The sequence below is a fragment of the Ptychodera flava genome, chromosome 17 (assembly GCF_041260155.1).
Source record: "Ptychodera flava strain L36383 chromosome 17, AS_Pfla_20210202, whole genome shotgun sequence".
NCBI lineage: Eukaryota > Metazoa > Hemichordata > Enteropneusta > Ptychoderidae > Ptychodera > Ptychodera flava.
Genome location: NC_091944.1, coordinates 6,703,504 through 6,720,704, shown reverse-complemented (window position 1 = coordinate 6,720,704; position 17,201 = coordinate 6,703,504). Strand labels below are relative to the sequence as shown.

Below are 17,201 nucleotides of genomic sequence, written 5' to 3'. Positions count from 1 at the left end.
AATGACGGCATTCGGTGAAAGCAACAGTGACAGATACACGAAACAAGGCAGAGACTCAAGTATCCATGTACATAGTAAGCATCTGATTGCTGATAAGTCGCTTCTCGATGATGTCATACCAGCTGATCTGATACTGGTTATGCCCACGCTTTAGAACCGATCTGAATATACAGTGATCAGAGCCCATTCACTCGACACTAACTCGTTAATTCAAGGTGTACTATTTTCATTGTGCGAACATCGCAAATTTTGGACCACAAAGCACCTTTCAAAGTCACTGCACTCAAACATAGAGAGTAGAATTCCCCCCCCCCGTCTACTGTCCATGACTCAAATAAGCAAAAATTCCAAGATTCACAAAACGTACTGACAATTCTGTCATAGTAACAGAGAAGAGGCTAATGATTGAAGGTAGAATTTGTCAAGCGATGCCACCGTAATCGATCATGTCACCTTTTTAAATTTCATTAAAACTAGTATGAGAAGGTTAAAAGTCTTACCCGGTTTTCTCGTCATCCACACAGAAATCTACTCCGACTTTGCATATGTTGCTCATAATATGAAACATGGTCACAAAAAATGTCGGTCACCTGACGAGCTCAGTTGCCATGCCAGCCAGGCTATAAAGTTTGTGTTTTCATCACAATTACAACCAATTGATTGATTATTCCCATAGAGATTAATCATAATTTATCAAACATTTAGGCAAATATTTTAAAATATTGAATTTTTAAGGGATTGCTTATTATGATTTCATTCAACTCAGTCAAAAAGTGGAAACTATTGGACAGCTTATTATGTGTATAGGTTTCAAAAATAGTTGTCGTTTCATTAATGCGCTAGATATCCAGTCGAGGACAAATTACAGTCAGAATATGAGATGAACATGACTTCTTGTAAATGTTATAAGGTTTACCGGAGCACCCGCAATATACTAATGGAATTAACAACAAATGTGCACGAATTTCGCTTAGTTAAAGTGATCAGGGAAGGAGGGTTTCAGAATTTTCAATTTCGGAATGAGTGAGTGTGAAAAAGCTAATTGAAGCGGTTTAACTGACACATTGTTGACGTTTCTTAATAACAATCATAGGACGAAATATTAATAGTCTACATTCCTGCGCTCTGTTGCATTTTAAGACTTTCGTCTCTGTCTCTATCACAGTCAATCAATGTCACTGTTAGATACTTTCATCTAAGTTAGTGTGAGAGGGTCGTAAAGGTCATACCCAGTTTTTGTCGTGATCCACATGGAAATTTACTCCGATTTCAAATTGGTATACCTGAAACTTGGTCGACAAAATGTCGGTCACATGACAAGTTCAGTTGTTGCCAGTTTGTCTACCAGGCTTCGCTTCTTTTCTTTTCTCAATTTCAGTCCCGTCGACTGTAACAGATGATTAACGAGAAGAAAATGATGTCGTTTATAAATAGTTTAGTTTCAATTGACGATTTGCAGAAACGAAATTTGCAATTTATTGAATGTCCTTCCAAATATTCTCAAAAATTGATTAATTGATGGAAATATCGCTTACGCGTTAACGCGATGAAAGGCTTCATTCAATGAGTAGCGTATATTCATTCTTCAAACATTCAATGTTTTATGAAAACAGTATTTTCTTTATAGCATTAGACGTGTAGTCGATAACATTTAGCTGTCGTTAATTTTAAAGTTCATATATTTTTACTGTCCACCTGCAAAGTATTTACATTTTCAACTGGCAAATGGCTTTACTTTTTGTCTTTTAGAAGTTCACGATTTTTGCGGTATTACACTAATTTGAGACTTTGGTCAATTTTGACCAGTGCAGCAAGCAAGACGGGAAGGCTAAGCCAATCCGGACACCTGGTACTACCACAAAGCAATACGACAATGATAATCCGAACAATGGAAACACAAGATCTGTAACCCTCGTATATTCAAATTACGTGAACATTTTTCGGAAACAATGAACTCAAAAGCTGGTCGCATTACATGACGGTTCCGTAAGGATTGCGACGAGAGTCGGGAGTGCCCGACTAAACGGACATTACGATGTTCGCGCCGTTGAGATTGAGTTTATTTTTCTTGTCGAAAATTAGCGCAACTTTGTCCGAGGGTTAGAATTCTGGGCTTATGCTAACTTTAAAATCGTGTATAACTTCGCGGTAGGTACGTGTAGACCGCGAGATCGTCCGGTATTTGCTCCATACACCAACGTGAGCACGTTTCTCCTCGATCACGTGACAAACGACTAGAAATGATTGACAACAAGCCCATGGCGTATTGATATCATTCCTGAAGTAATTCAAAAGTTCAAATGTGGAATCGTTATGTAAAACTTTCCTTTTGCAAAAAATAACGAATTCTTGGTTTGAGCTGGTGATAAGTTTGTTCTTCCCAAATTTTATTCTAGGTTCACCTCGAAAAATATGAGTGACGAAAAGACTGAATCATCACTCGTCTTCAACCAGTGTTGAGATGTTCAGTGCGTCTCTCGTATTTCCGTTCGCTGAAAGAAGATAAAATTGTATCAGGGAACAATATCTGAGCGTAACATTCGTAACATCGACAGTGTTCATTTATCAATATGAGTACACACTCTGGCACGGATTCTGCCGCATGACAAACAAGCTGTGGTCCATTCCTCATGTCATTTCTAAGACAATTTAAGCCCTTCGCCACCGTGCTTTGCCACAAATCTATTATCAATATTATAATCGGTTATGATTGAGGACCTGTTTACAGGTAATTTGTGGTGAAAACGTTACAACTATAACTGATAGAGTATCAATCAAACTGCAAGTCGAGTTTACCGAAGTCGGAATTACTGAACAACGACTGTAGACTGTTGACGGGAGATGAATCTCAGAGAACGAGTAGTTTATGCACTCAGAGCCGTAGTCCGCAGAGTTGAAGCAATCGTTGAGAAAATGAGCACAGATTCAGTTGAAAGGATATTATCGGTTCTGATCACATGAACACGGTACAGTAGCGACAATAGTCCATCCACGACAGGCAATAGTTGAAACATTAAAACAATGACGGCATTCGGTGAAAGCAACAGTGACGGATACACGAAACAAGGCAGAGACTCAAAGCAAGTATCCATCTACATAGTAAGCATCTGATTGCTGATAAGTCGCTTCTCGATGATGTCATACCAGCTGATCTGATACTGGTTATGCCCACGCTTTAGAACCGATCTGAATATACAGTGATCAGAGCCCATTCACTCGACACCAACCCGTTAATTCAATGTGTAGTACATTTTCATTGTGCGAACATCGCAAATTTTGGACCACAAAGCACCTTTTCAAAGTCACTGCACTCAAACATAGAGAGTAGAAGTTCCCCCCCCCCCCTGTCTACTGTCCATGACTCAAATAAGCAAAAATTCCAAGATTCACAAAACGTACTGACAATTCTGTCATAGTAACAGAGAAGAGGCTAATGATTGAAGGTAGAATTTGTCAAGTGATGCCACCGTTAATCGATGTCACCTTTTGAAATTTCATCAAAACTAGTATGAGAAGGTTAGAAGTCTTACCCAGTTTTCTCGTCATCCACACAGAAATCTACTCCGACTTTACATATGTTGCTCATAATATGAAACATGGTCACAAAAAATGTCGGTCACCTGACGAGCTCAGTTGCCATGCCAGCCAGGCTAAAGTTTGTGTTTTCATCACAATTACAACCAATTGATTGATTATTCCCATAGAGATTAATCATAATTTATCAAACATTTAGGCAAATATTTTAAAATATTGAATTTTAAGGGATTGCTTATTATGAATTTCATTCAACTCTGTCAAAAGGTGAAAATACTGGACAGCTTATGATGTGTATAGGTTTCAAAAATAGTTGTAGTTTCATTAATGCACTAGATATCCAGTCGAGGACAGATTACAGTCAGAATACGAGATGAACATGACTTCTGTAAATGTTGTAAGGTTTACCGGAGCACCCGCGATATACTAATGGCATTAACAACAAGTGTGCATGAATTTCGCTTAGTTAAAGTGATCAGGGAAGGAGGGTTTCAGAATTTTCAATTTCGGAATCAGTGAGTGTGAAGCTAATTGAAGCGGTTTATCTGACACATTGTTGACCTTTCTTAATAACAATCATAGGACGAAATATTAAAGTCTACATTCCTGCGCTCTGTTGCATTTTAAGACTTTCGTCTTTGTCTCTATCACAGTCAATCGATGTCACTGTTAGATATTTTCATCTAAGTTAGTGGGAGAAGGTCGTAAAAGTCATACCCTGTTTTTTCGTGATCCATATGGAAATCTACTCCGATTCAAATTGGTATACCTGAAACTTGGTCGACAAAATGTCGGTCACATGACAAGTTCAGTTGTTGCCAGTTTGTCTACCAGGCTTCGCTTCTTTTCTTTTCTCAATTTCAGTCCCGTCGACTGTAACAGATGATTAACGAGAAGAAAATGATGTCGTTTATAAATAGTTTAGTTTCAATTGACGATTCGTAGAAACGAAATTTGCAATTTATTGAATGTCCTTCCAAATATTCTCAAAAATTGATTAATTGATGGAAATATCGCTTACGCGTTAACGCGATGAAAGGCTTCATTCAATGAGTAGCTTATATTCATTCTTCAAACATTCAATGTTTTATGAAAACAGTATTTTCTTCATAGCATTAGACGTGTAGTCGATAACATTTACCTGTCGATAATTTTAAAGTTCATATATTTTTACTGTCCACCTGCAAAATATTTACATTTTCAACTGGCAAATGGCTTTACTTTTTGTCTTTTAGAAGTTCACGATTTTTGCGGTATTACACTAAATTTGAGACTTGGTCAATTTTGACCAGTGCAGCAAGCAAGACGGGAAGGCTAAGCCAATCCGGACACCTGGTACTACCACAAAGCAATACGACAATGATAATCCGAACAATGGAAACACAAGATCTGTAACCCTCGTATATTCAAATTACGTGAACATTTTTCGGAAACAATGAACTCAAAAGCTGGTCGCATTACATGACGGTTCTGTAAGGATTGCGACGAGAGTCGGGAGTGCCCGACTAAACGGACATTACGATGTTCGCGCCGTTGAGATTGAGTTTATTTTTCTTGTCGAAAATTAGCGCAACTTTGTCCGAGGGTTAAAATTCTGGGCTTATGCTAACTTTAAAATCGTGTATAACTTCGCGGTAGGTACGTGTAGACCGCGAGATCGTCCGGTATTTGCTCCATACACCAACGTGAGCACGTTTCTCCTCGATCACGTGACAAACGACTAGAAATGATTGACAACAAGCCCATGGCGTATTGATATCATTCCTGAAGTAATTCAAAAGTTCAAATGTGGAATCGTTATGTAAAACTTTCCTTTTGCAAAAAATAACGAATTCTTGGTTTGAGCTGGTGATAAGTTTGATATTCCCTAATATTATTCTAGGTTCACCTCGAAAAAATATGTGTGATGTAAAGACTGAGTGATCACTCGTCTTAAACCAGTGTTAAGATGTCCAGTGCGTCACTCGAATTTTCGGTCGCTGAACGAACAAAAAATTGTATCAGGGAATAATATCCAAGCGTCACATTCGTAACATCGACAGTTCTGCCGCATGACAAAGCAAGCTTTGGTACATTCCTCATGTCATTTCTAAGACAATTTAAGCCCTTCGCCACCGTGCTTTGCCACAAATCTATTATCAATATTATAATCGGTTATGATTGAGGACCTGTTTACAGGTAATTTGTGGTGAAAACGTTACAACTATAACAGATAGAGTATCAAACTGCAAGTCGAGTTTACCGAAGTCGGAATTACTGAACAACGACTGTAGACTGTTGACGGGAGATGAATCTCAGAGAACGAGTAGTTTATGCACTCAGAGCCGTAGTCCGTAGAGTCGAAGCAATCGTTGAGAAAATGAGCACAGATTCAGTTGAAAGGATATTATCGGTTCTGATCACATGAACACGGTACAGTAGCGACAATAGTCCATCCACGACAGGCAATAGTTGAAACATTAAAACAATGACGGCATTCGGTGAAAGCAACAGTGACAGATACACGAAACAAGGCAGAGACTCAAAGCAAGTATCCATGTACATAGTAAGCATCTGATTGCTGATAAGTCGCTTCTCGATGATGTCATACCAGCTGATCTGATACTGGTTATGCCCACGCTTTAGAACCGATCTGAATATACAGAGATCAGAGCCCATTCACTCGACACCATAACCCGTTAATTCAATGTGTACTATTTTCATTGTGCGAACATCGCAAATTTTGGACCACAAAGCACCTTTCAAAGTCACTGCACTCAAACATAGAGAGTAGAAGTTCCCCCCCCCCCGTCTACTGTCCATGACTCAAATAAGCAAAATTCCAAGATTCACGAAACGTACTGACAAATCTGTCATAGTAACAGAGAAGAGGCTAATGATTGAAGGTAGAAAAATTGGTATACCTGAAACTTGGTCGACAAAATGTCGGTCACATGACAAGTTCAGTTATTGCGAGTTTGTCTACCAGGCTTCGCTTTTCTACTTTTCTCGATTTCAGTCTCGTCGACGGTAACAGATGATTAACGAGAACAGATGTCGTTTATAAATAGTTTAGTTTCAATTGAGGATTCGTAGAAACGCAATTTGCAATTAATTGAATGTCCTTCCAAATATTCTCAAAAATTGATTAATTGATGGAAATATCGCTTACGCGTTAACGCGATGAAAGGCTTCATTCAATGAGTAGCTTATATTCATTCTTCAAACATTCAATGTTTTATGAAAACAGTATTTTCTTCATAGCATTAGACGTGTAGTCGATAACATTTACCTGTTGTTTATTTTAAAGTTCATAGATTTTAGCTGTTCACCTACAAAATATTTACATTTTCTACTGGCAAATGGCTTTACGTTTTGTCTTTGTAGAAGTTCATGATATTTGCGATATTACACTAAAATTGAGACTCTGGTCAATTTTGACCAGTGCAGCAAGCAAGACGGGAACGCTGAGCCAATCCGGACACCTGGTACTACCACAAAGCAATACGACAATGATAATCCGAACAATGGAAACACAAGATCTGTAACCACCGTATATTCAAATTACGTGAACATTTTTCGGAAACAATGAACTCAAAAGCTGGTCGCATTACATGACGGTTCTTTAAGGATTGCGACGAGAGTCGGGCTTGGCCGGCTTGACGGACATTACAATGTTCGCGCCGTTGAGATTGACTTTATTTTTCTTGTCGAAAATTAGCGCAACTTTGTCTGAGGTAAATTTCTGGGCTTATGCTAACTTTAAAATCTTGTATAACTTCGCGGAAGGTACGTGTAGACAGAGAGATCGTCCGGTATTTGCTCCATACACGAACGTGAGCACGTTTTTCCTCGATCACGTGACAAACGACGAGAAATGATTGACAACTGGCCCATGGCGTATTGATATTATTCCTGAATTCAAAAGCCCAAATGTGGAATCTTTATGTAAAACTTTCCTTTTGCAAAAAATAACGAATTCTTGGCTTGAGCAGGTGATAAGTTTGCTATTTCCTAATATTGTTCTAGGTTCACCTAGAAAAATATGAGTGACGTAAAGACTAAGTCACCACTCGTCTTCAACCAGTATTCACATGTTCAGTGCGTCACTCGTATTTTCGGTCGCTGAACGAAGAAAAATTTGTATCAGAGAATAATATCCAAGCGTCACATTCGTAACATCGAGAGTATTCATTTATCCATATGTGTACACACTCTGACACAGATTCTGCCGCATGACAAACAAGCTCTGGTACATTCCTCATGTCATTTATAAGACAATTTAAGCCCTTCGCCACCGTAGTTTGCCACAAATCCGTTATAATCGATTATGATTAAGGACCTGTTTACAGGTAATTTGTGGTGAAAACGTTACAACTGTAACTAATAGAGTATCAAAATGGTCAGCAATACACAAACATTTCTCTGAAATGATAGGTCAAGAATGGTTCTTCAGCATGTCCAAAAATTTACAACTGTTTAATGTTTAATATTTAAATGTATTCGAATTTTATATCGAAGGCGAAAAACACATTGTGCTATTATAGCTTTTCAAAAAAACTGTCGAAGCAGTGGAAACTGATAAATGCTCAAATTAGACAAAGTTGAATGCAGCGTTTCGGATGGTGTTTTTGCGCTGAGTGCACAGGGTAATTACCCGGATAATGACGTAATGTTTGTCAAAGTTGATACGCATGCGGGGAACCATGTGCAGGAATCCAGAGAACTTTACTATGGCTAGCAAGTACGAAAATTATATAGGTGGAAGCATCCGCCCTAAATCTTCAAGAAACTGGTTTCTGACACAAATCGAAAAGTTTCTGTGCTAAGGAACAGTGCAGCGGACGACGCTGTGCAGGTTTGAAACTGCCGTTTGAGATGGGAAAGCGCCGCCCACTACAGGCAAAACTCGCTTTTATTTCGTTAGTTTTTACAGGTTATATATGGATATGCTTTCACGTAGCATTTATTTATCATATAATAGTCACAATTCAATGTTTTTCACGACCTGTATACAGATTTGAACCATTGATGCTATGACCTGTACCTTCCATTTTGTAGTATCCCACTTTCCTGTCGTACTGTCACGACAGTTTGTATCATACATTTCATGCATTTCTCAAGGAGTTTTTGAACAAGAGTTTAAAGAATTTTAGAATTATAGAACGACTGCAAGACCAGAGAAACAAAAAAATCTCAAATAAAAAATCCCAACCAATTTGTCCCACGCATGTATTTTTAACCAATTTTCTTAATTGGCCTCAGTTCTGTCGATCTCTGACGTAAAATGAGCGTCAGAATTGGAATTTCCGACAATTAGATTTGGTTTATTCGAAAGTTGACTTGTATTGTTCAAACTTTAAACAAGGCTTCGAATTTATAGACAAATACAGAAACTTTAGAGATGATTGAATGCGCAAACAGTTTTCTGGATGTCGTTTAAAGGAAATCCTTTTCTACACAACACACTTGTTTACAAATTATATTTTAATTGACATTCTTCGTAAATAAAAACAAAAACCTAAATAGAAAAAATGTAGACGGGATGGACATCTAAAATGTTGTTTGTTGTATCAATGCTTGTAGTTTCACGCATAGTTAAGATATGTGTAGAATCTAAACGCAGATCCTATCGTTTGTACACACAAAAAAATGAAGCCACATCTGTCCTAACGTACAATCTCGTTCTGTCTAGTGTCAAACTGCCACAAGCAGAGAATGAGAGCCGTTCAATACTATCCGAAGTAACTAAATTTCAACTTTACTAGACTTAGAGAAATTACAGATGATTGTTAGCTTTCATTGAAAATGAACACACAGGGAAATCTGGTACACAAAGTGAGCTAGAATGTAGGAGTAAATTTCTTGAAATAGCCCGAAGTATGTACAGCAAATCGAAAAGGACCATACAGAAATGTGATACAACAAACTGTAAAAGTATAAATCTGTCAAGGCGGCCAATCATAATGAAGGGTTATTTTTTCCTGGATCTCTGTAATTATAGTCAGTGAAACTAAATTCGAACTACAACAATATTTTAAAGAATGATACAAAAGTTTGCAATTATAGTATCGGAAATTCTTGGAAAGTCTTATTTCTGTATGATTTAGCTATGAATCGTAATAGGTATGACTGCTGTGTGTCTGGCAAAATGCGTAAATTTTTCAGTAAATATAAATTATATTAATGAGCGAATATAAATAAATAGACATACGAAAATTTATTCGAATATTAGATGAAATCACATAATTCATAATCTACATTGACACTGCAAGCGGGTGTTTATTTTGTGCATACTGCGCATGTGAGTTCGCCTCCGTCGACGTAATTTCCGTTGTCCATTGCGCTGTCCTTTTTGCATCGACCCTCTACGTTGTACATACTGCCGCCAAGCGCGTAACTTTCCGTACCGACGAGCTCCACAGCATTCGAGCTCAAACAGATAAACTCTGTCCGGCTGTGTCTGATGTAGACCCTCTGCGCCACCAGGTAACCGCTGTACTGCAGAGTCCACGAGTCGTCCGGACAGACGTTCCTGGCCGGAATCATGAGAACGGTGCTTTGGTTTGGAACCCTGCAGACTCCGCAAGGTGCATCACCGCTACTCAGTTCTCTCAAAGCCTGTCCACCTATCAGATTCCTGTACTGCGTGTGGTACAAGTAGGCTCTACTGTCCTGTACACCGTTCACGACTCTGTTGTAAATGGGATTGTCTGGCATACACAAGTAGTTGACACCGCCACCTTCGTCGGTCGACATCGTACTTCCAATAAATCCTGTCGTGTGATGGGGTAAAAACGAAATTTTTTACGAAATTTGCGATTACGATGAGCGAACGGTGTGAGTGATATTGGTCGGAGAATTTGTATTGATTTTGCCGGTTTTCCTATACTGCACATAATCAGAGTCATTAAATTCCTTTGTTTTGCGGAGACTCAAATTTTGGAATATTAAATTGGTTTTAAACACTGAAGATTTTATTACGTACTATACGCAAGATCACTTGTTTGTTTCCATGTAAACTGAATGCCTCTTCAAGAATCGAAGCAGAAACGTCTTTTTCACCTCTATGGTTTATACTACAATGTGACATCCTGCAAGCATGTGGGAGTTTGTAGTATTGGTATCGTCTTTTTCACATTACATTGATTTTCTTAAATCGACCATTTGTTTGCTCGATACACACAACTTTCAATTTCGTTTAAAGTGGTAAAATTTTTTTGCCCTTTTTGAAACATTTAACTGATATAAATACCTGTATAAACAAGATCAGCGCCAGACGGGCACGACGTCTCGCCGTAGATTACGAACGTGACTGCAGTCAACGTTATATATTCTGCAATGACAAGATATGGCAATATAAAGTGTTGACATTTTACATAAGTCCAGTACGTGTACATCATTAATAATGAGATTATGGTCTATAGAAAGGCCAGCTCTCGTAAATAATATAAGCGATTCCGTCAGATACCTAACTTTCGTTCTGAACGCCTAGCGGACTAGCCGAACACGTTCAAAGATTGCATTCGGTCGCGAGACAGTGTAGGAAAGGGCTTACCCATAACTCATTTTTTTCAACTTTTCTTTTCAAAACCGGTCTAAAACAGGTACATAATAAACAGCTGAATCACAAAATACCGAGATATATGTCCCCCTACATTGTACGCTTTGGTAATCGTTAGCTTTGATACGCTTTGGACATCCAGGATTCTAGAGTTTAAATAGAAAGAACGCAGAAAAGGCGAATTCTTTCCCTAATAGCATTTCCGCGGGGCGGACTTCAAACCTACAAAAGTACAACTTTATTGCGTACACGATTGTGTCACTGGATTTACACTCACCTCTCGGGCATTCGTCACTTGGTGCACCAACGTCACAGTACTGAGACCGTGGCACGTCGACTTCGGTGAAGCACCACGGGGTACTCGCACTGTCCGGGTTGCGGCAGTAGTTGTGGTCGCCGATGCCACTGGAACTGTGATCGGCAGGGGTGATCTCGTGGGAGTGAGGGGTTTGGGAATTCCAATTCTGACAGACCAGTCCACTCGCGGTTCGCGAAACGTTTCCTCTGTAATCCGAACCGTCAGCTGCGGTGTAACATTCGTAGTCTGTGAGAGATGAAAGTTAAACATGGATACTGTCGCCTTTTGAGAGCTGTTACACTGTTTTGTTCTCTATCTCAAGGTCAAATACAGTCTGAGTGCAACATATATGATTCAAAATATATGAATCTCGGTAGTTTTGCAGTTCAATAAAAATTACCCCTATTTGCTACCCATGATTCTCGACTAAAGATCTCGAATACAAAAATATGCAGGCTCTTCCCTTTGTCAAATTTAATATTTCAACGTCCAATCGCAAAAACGCCTATCGTCTGAAAAACACGACATGTAAATTGCTGAGCTATCCTATCTCGGCAAGCACCATTTGTTTTTATAGAAGAAAGGAATTAAGATCGAAATATCCCTAGACTTTGCGAGTTCCTCAAGCCCCCCCCCCCCTACCTCATTTGTTTTCTTAGGCATGATCTATAACACCTAAGTATGTCCCTAACTCCAACCCTAACCCCCTCCAAAAGTTGTATTTGATATTCTTCTTCCAAGGAAAGTCCACGATGAAAGTGATTTCCAAGGTTGGGAGGCCTACAGGAACTTTTGCCGTCCTCTCTTATCAAAGATTTATTTTTACGCCAGATTTGTAAATCACGCAAAGATACAGCGGAGGAATTGGCCATAATCATGAAATGGCACGGCCTCACAAGACTGACTACGGCAAATTCAGAGTGTTGTGTCGCCACAAACACGTGTCAAACCCGCAATAGACAAAGCACAGTATCCCATAATGGCGGCACTGACTGCAATGCATGGGGAGTCTCCCACTTCATTGCATTGCTTGAATGTTACTCAGGTTACGTCAAAAGTTGGTGAAGACTCGCAGAAGCGGCGAGTGGCGCCACAACAGGGTAGGTGCGTTTTATCTATGGCGGGTATGACATCAGTTTTTGCCTGTACAACATATGTCGGATTGTTTTACCGTTAACGTATGTAGCGCTTAGTATATCTTCAATGGTCTGTTCACAATCACACGTGTCTCTGCGCTCTCTTGATAGAAGCTCTATTCTTTTCGCCAGATCATCTTCTATATTGCGTGATTTCCTTTCCAGCTCGTCGAGTTTTTCCTGAAATATAAAAACAACTCTCATAGAAATACGGTATACAACACATTCTTTATGGAGATGATCAGATATTTTCATTTAAGAACAGCCTTGCCTAATTAGAAAATCTAGGAAAACTCCGAAAACAAGATTCCTGTGCTGTTAAACTTGTTTGCACATGAGCAACAGTTTTCTTTCTCTCATGGAAGCACTCTTATGCCAAGAGAAGATTCGCCGACTGCACAGCAGCAAATCGCCAAAAGTAATCTCCATATGTTCGCAAAACATCAAGACAAACACTCTCCCTGCAATGCACAGTCTATTCTCGTATTCTCTGAGACAAGACAAGGATAATGAGCTGGTACGGTATTTGCGCGCATCTTGCTGTCCTGCTTGTGACGCAAAAGCATGCATACCCGAAACTGAACCTCGCCCTCATTTCTCAAGGGAAAGGCGGAAAGATTAATAGAGTAATTTTAACAAATAATTTAGAAAAGGGAGAATTTCGGATGATTGATATTACTCCATAGTCAAGGCCCTTAAGTTTAGATGGGTATCAAGAATTATCGATGGTCCATTGCATTTGAGTAAATTTCGGGATGGCACTCTAGACTTGTATTTTCATTAAGCTGGCAAGGGATGAGAAAAGCACAGGTTCGAATGAAGCCCACACAAAACAGCATCCGGGAACAAATCATGCGGGCCAATAAATTTATAAAATATGAAAACAAAAGTTCCGTTTTTCAAAGAATGGAACGATGCCAGATTAATTAATTCACATCGCAGACGTCTTTGAAGGTGGAAACTATCTCGCAAACAAATTTATTTGAGATTTGGAAGTCATCTCTAAAAGAGTAGTTTTCACAACTAAGAGCATTAAGAATGGCTATTCCAAAGTGTTCTATGAAGTAATGGACAAGGGTAACAGGATACGGACAAACAGGCTCAGTAAACACTTTTAGTTGTGAGAAATGCAAATATAGAAAACATATACACTGCTTTTGTAAAGATTTCTATAGAGTTCTGTCATTGTAAAATTATGAAAATCCCATGCTATTAAAATTTGTATGCATTTGCATAAATTAACATTTCTGTATCAGGCAACTTACAACTGCTTGACAAGCTAAAATGTGAACCCAGCCAATATTTTAATCTTTGGTTAACAAATTAATTAAAATTGAATACTTGCAAAACAGTGATTTTGAGCAAAATACGCTGTGTTGGGTGCAGCCGCGGCGCCCCCTCAGAACGTACAAATTATAAAGAAAGGCGCATATGTAGTGATGACATTTACAGTTGGACACATTTTTGAATGATGCATTTTCTACGAAAGTCATCGTTTCGTTGTCTTTTTTTTTCATCTTTGTATTCCTTTTTTCTCAATACAGTCGATGTGTGAAACTTGTGTTTTCAACAACTTAAAAGAGAACATTTATTTTGTAGTGTTAACGTTGAGAATCACGGCAGACAGACTATTCCTGAAAAAAATATACCTACTTTCTCTGGGTACACCAATTTCGCAACTCTCGACAACGAGTGAAATACGGCAGGAGCCTAAACATTTGGCCGACTTTACAGACTTCCAATTCAAGGAATAATAGATACGCGTGTACCTGTATTCTAGTTAGTTGGCATCAGTAATACTCGACACTGATGTTGAGACAGGAAATCAGTTTTCACATTAACCATGTAAATAAGTACGCTTCATGCGCGAATGTTTTTACTCTAGAAAAATGCACACATTTGGGAAAGCACTGCTTTTGTAGGCAACAACCGTGCCAAGGCAGGCACGCCCACAGTCAAACATTTGGAATGTAATAGAATTCAGTTGTAATTTTCGCTAATACTTAGGTTTTTTCATGAATAACGGGCTTTCTATAGCTTGAATAAACGTGGAGTTCTCGCTGAACATTTTTGGTGAAATAGTGGTATGGCCTCACCTGGATGCTATCAAGTACCGCGGCCAGCGACTTTGAGTGTTCGTCAAATGTCAGGTCCTTGTCTACCAGGTCGTTGACTTCGGCTTCAGCCTTTTCAAGTTCCTTCTCAATTGAAACACGGTTTTCCTCGAAGGCGACCGCATTCAACCGAAAAGACACCGTGAAAACGAGGAGCAAACAAAGAAGTGGGTTTACCATCGTGTGACGGTTACGCAAACCTCCGCAGCTCACACAGCGCTTTGGTCAATATACGCGACTGGGCAGACGGCAAAACGATGACTGAACACGTTTGCACTGGCGAGGTAACTTATAGGGCACAGGTGTTCAGCCTTCGCACGCGAGAAATCGAATTGCCGTGATCCGATTGGTTGAGCTGTTTTTTGAATACTGCTATGACGTTAGAAAATGCAATCATCCAATGACATCATACCTTCATTACAAAGTAAGCTGTACGGAATACTTATATTAGTAATACTCAGAAAACAGAAAAAGATGTATTCTAAGAGAATCATGTTCGACAAGTAGTGAGAACTCATTAACTGAAAATTCTGTTTGTTCTATAGTTTCAGTCAGTTGCATTATCCTTGACATAGCTAAATTGCGATGGGCGATGTCAAGCCGGCACAGACCCGGTCAAAATATGTCTGATATCGAAGGTGTCGCGTGCGTTAAATAAAGGCATGTACATTCAGAATTATTACATTATAATGCTAAAAAGCCTCTGTATTCTGTTCATCTATCGTAGTTTCATTAACTTTAACATTTGACGTGTTCTGTGTTTCTTCCTCCCTGTTAAACACAATTTTCTTAGTGTACTCACGAAATCGTTTCTAAATGCCCGTTTTCGATTCCTAAACGCAACCTGTATGTAAGATATGTCCAAGGTTGTTGCAGTTGTTCACTGAATGTTAGTCCGGGTTAATTTCATTCGTCGAAAATAACATTGCCTTTTACAGAGTGTAATGTGCTGACACAGCAAATATTTGGAATTACAGCATACTACAGGGAGATGAATGAAACGGGGTGTTTGCTAATGAAACAAAACAAAAAGTACAAAATAGGTCTTTCAGTCAAGCACAACCTAAAAGGTATAAACAATTCCCATTTAACGTTTCCAAAGTGGTAATGCATCCTTTAACATTCAACTCATAACCAGTCTGATTTTCTACAAATCTCGCTTAAAAAGCATTTGTCTCCATCGCGTCATGATGATTTTCAAGAGACAGTCACGTGACTCAAGGTCACCTCCTATGAAGTCTGAAAGATCTCAACGACCTCGGTCGAGCAAAATTACTTATCAAATAATGTTTAGGTAATTCGCGCCTCAACTCTGAAGGAGTTACACTTTTTCCCAAACTTCCCCAAGGAAACTTTAAACCATTAGGGCCGGAATTAAGAATAAAAATCGGGGGGGGGGGGTCGCTGTGTACAAATTAACAGACATTAACCGACACTTGAAATTCAAAATTGCTGATCTCCATGTGTTAACTCCAAAAGGAAATAACGTTCGATTTTCACAAAAATAAGCCGGCGAAAAATTTTACTGCATGAGCTTCAAAATGCGCTCCCACAGACGGTTGACCGAAAATGTATTGAAAAAGTTTTATATTCTTTATATATGTTCCCAAGGCGCATTCTACCTTAAACCGACATTCCACAATATACCCATTATATACAATAAAGAGTTCTTTAGATTCTCAACTGGTGATGGCGTCCCTCTGTTGCGACACAAGTTAATTTACCACACCAATTAATTAAGAAGTGACGACGATTAAATGCCGCTCAATGTGCTTGGAAGGGCACTCTAAAATGACATTTTGGAAAGGTGCGACAAACAATGAGGGTACGAGATCACTTCACTTTTTTTCAAATGAAACAATTCAGCGGAGAATAGACAGATTTTGGGATGAAGGAAATGGGTACTTCTATGCAGTAAATGTTCAGTCACTGGGACAGCATTTTTTCTATTATCAATGTACTTTTATGATCATGCCATTACAGGATAAAACATCCTTCCCCTTTACCTGCCGACAATTTCCCCCCACATACTCTAGCCTCCCCCAATCAAGGGGTTTTCCCTGATGCGAGAGGAGGATTTACTTCAATAAACACAAAGTCTTCACAAAATTCTGGACCGTGGTTCTCCAATGTGGAAGGAAACCAATGTAATGTTCATTACTTTTGTTTTGCCAAATTCCCAATGGTAGAGCGCCCCCACTCATTAGAGCTAGCTTGGCAAGAGTTGACATTAATCAGAAAATACTGTTGGAAGAATGAACAAGACAAGCATCACATGATTTGAAATGATTGAAACTTGCCCAGTACTAGTTCAGAAATGGCAGTAGTCTATTCGAATACAAGGGGTATCGAAAAGCAATGACAGCGGTCAGACATTAGGCCTAAGTACTGCCATTCAAAGGGGATAGGACATATTCCAATAATTTCGGTTGTTTAATGGTCTTTGAGAAAAACTTGCTTATTAACAAAATATCAGTTAAACGGCTATGCTCGTGATCAGACATGTACTGGCCAGGTTATGAAGCACTGCGTAAAATCAAAGAGACTTGAAGAAAGTATGCGCAAATAAACAGATT

General features: G+C 39.0%; 1 protein-coding gene across 1 annotated transcript; it reads right to left on the bottom strand.

The window, feature by feature from the left end:
- Positions 1–9,246: 9,246 nt before the first annotated feature.
- LOC139115275 (uncharacterized) lies at positions 9,247–14,900 on the bottom strand. The gene is made up of 5 exons (XM_070677281.1): positions 14,608–14,900; positions 12,547–12,691; positions 11,355–11,621; positions 10,769–10,849; positions 9,247–10,289 (listed from the first exon to the last, which is right to left on the bottom strand). Exons 1-5 carry the CDS (start codon positions 14,803–14,805, stop codon positions 9,796–9,798), a joined length of 1,185 nt encoding a protein of 394 aa, XP_070533382.1. The 5' UTR covers positions 14,806–14,900; the 3' UTR covers positions 9,247–9,795.
- Between the last annotated feature and the right edge of the window lie 2,301 nt (positions 14,901–17,201).

Coding starts and splice junctions, on each gene's coding strand:
- LOC139115275 (XM_070677281.1), bottom strand. CDS start 14,805: ATGGTAAACCCACTTCTTTGTTTGCTCCTCGTTTTCACGGTGTCTTTT. Junction 11,622..12,546: donor AAGCGCTACATACGTTAACG/GTAAAACAATCC, acceptor CATCTCTCACAG/ACTACGAATGTTACACCGCA. Junction 10,290..10,768: donor CGCTGATCTTGTTTATACAG/GTATTTATATCA, acceptor ATCACACGACAG/GATTTATTGGAAGTACGATG.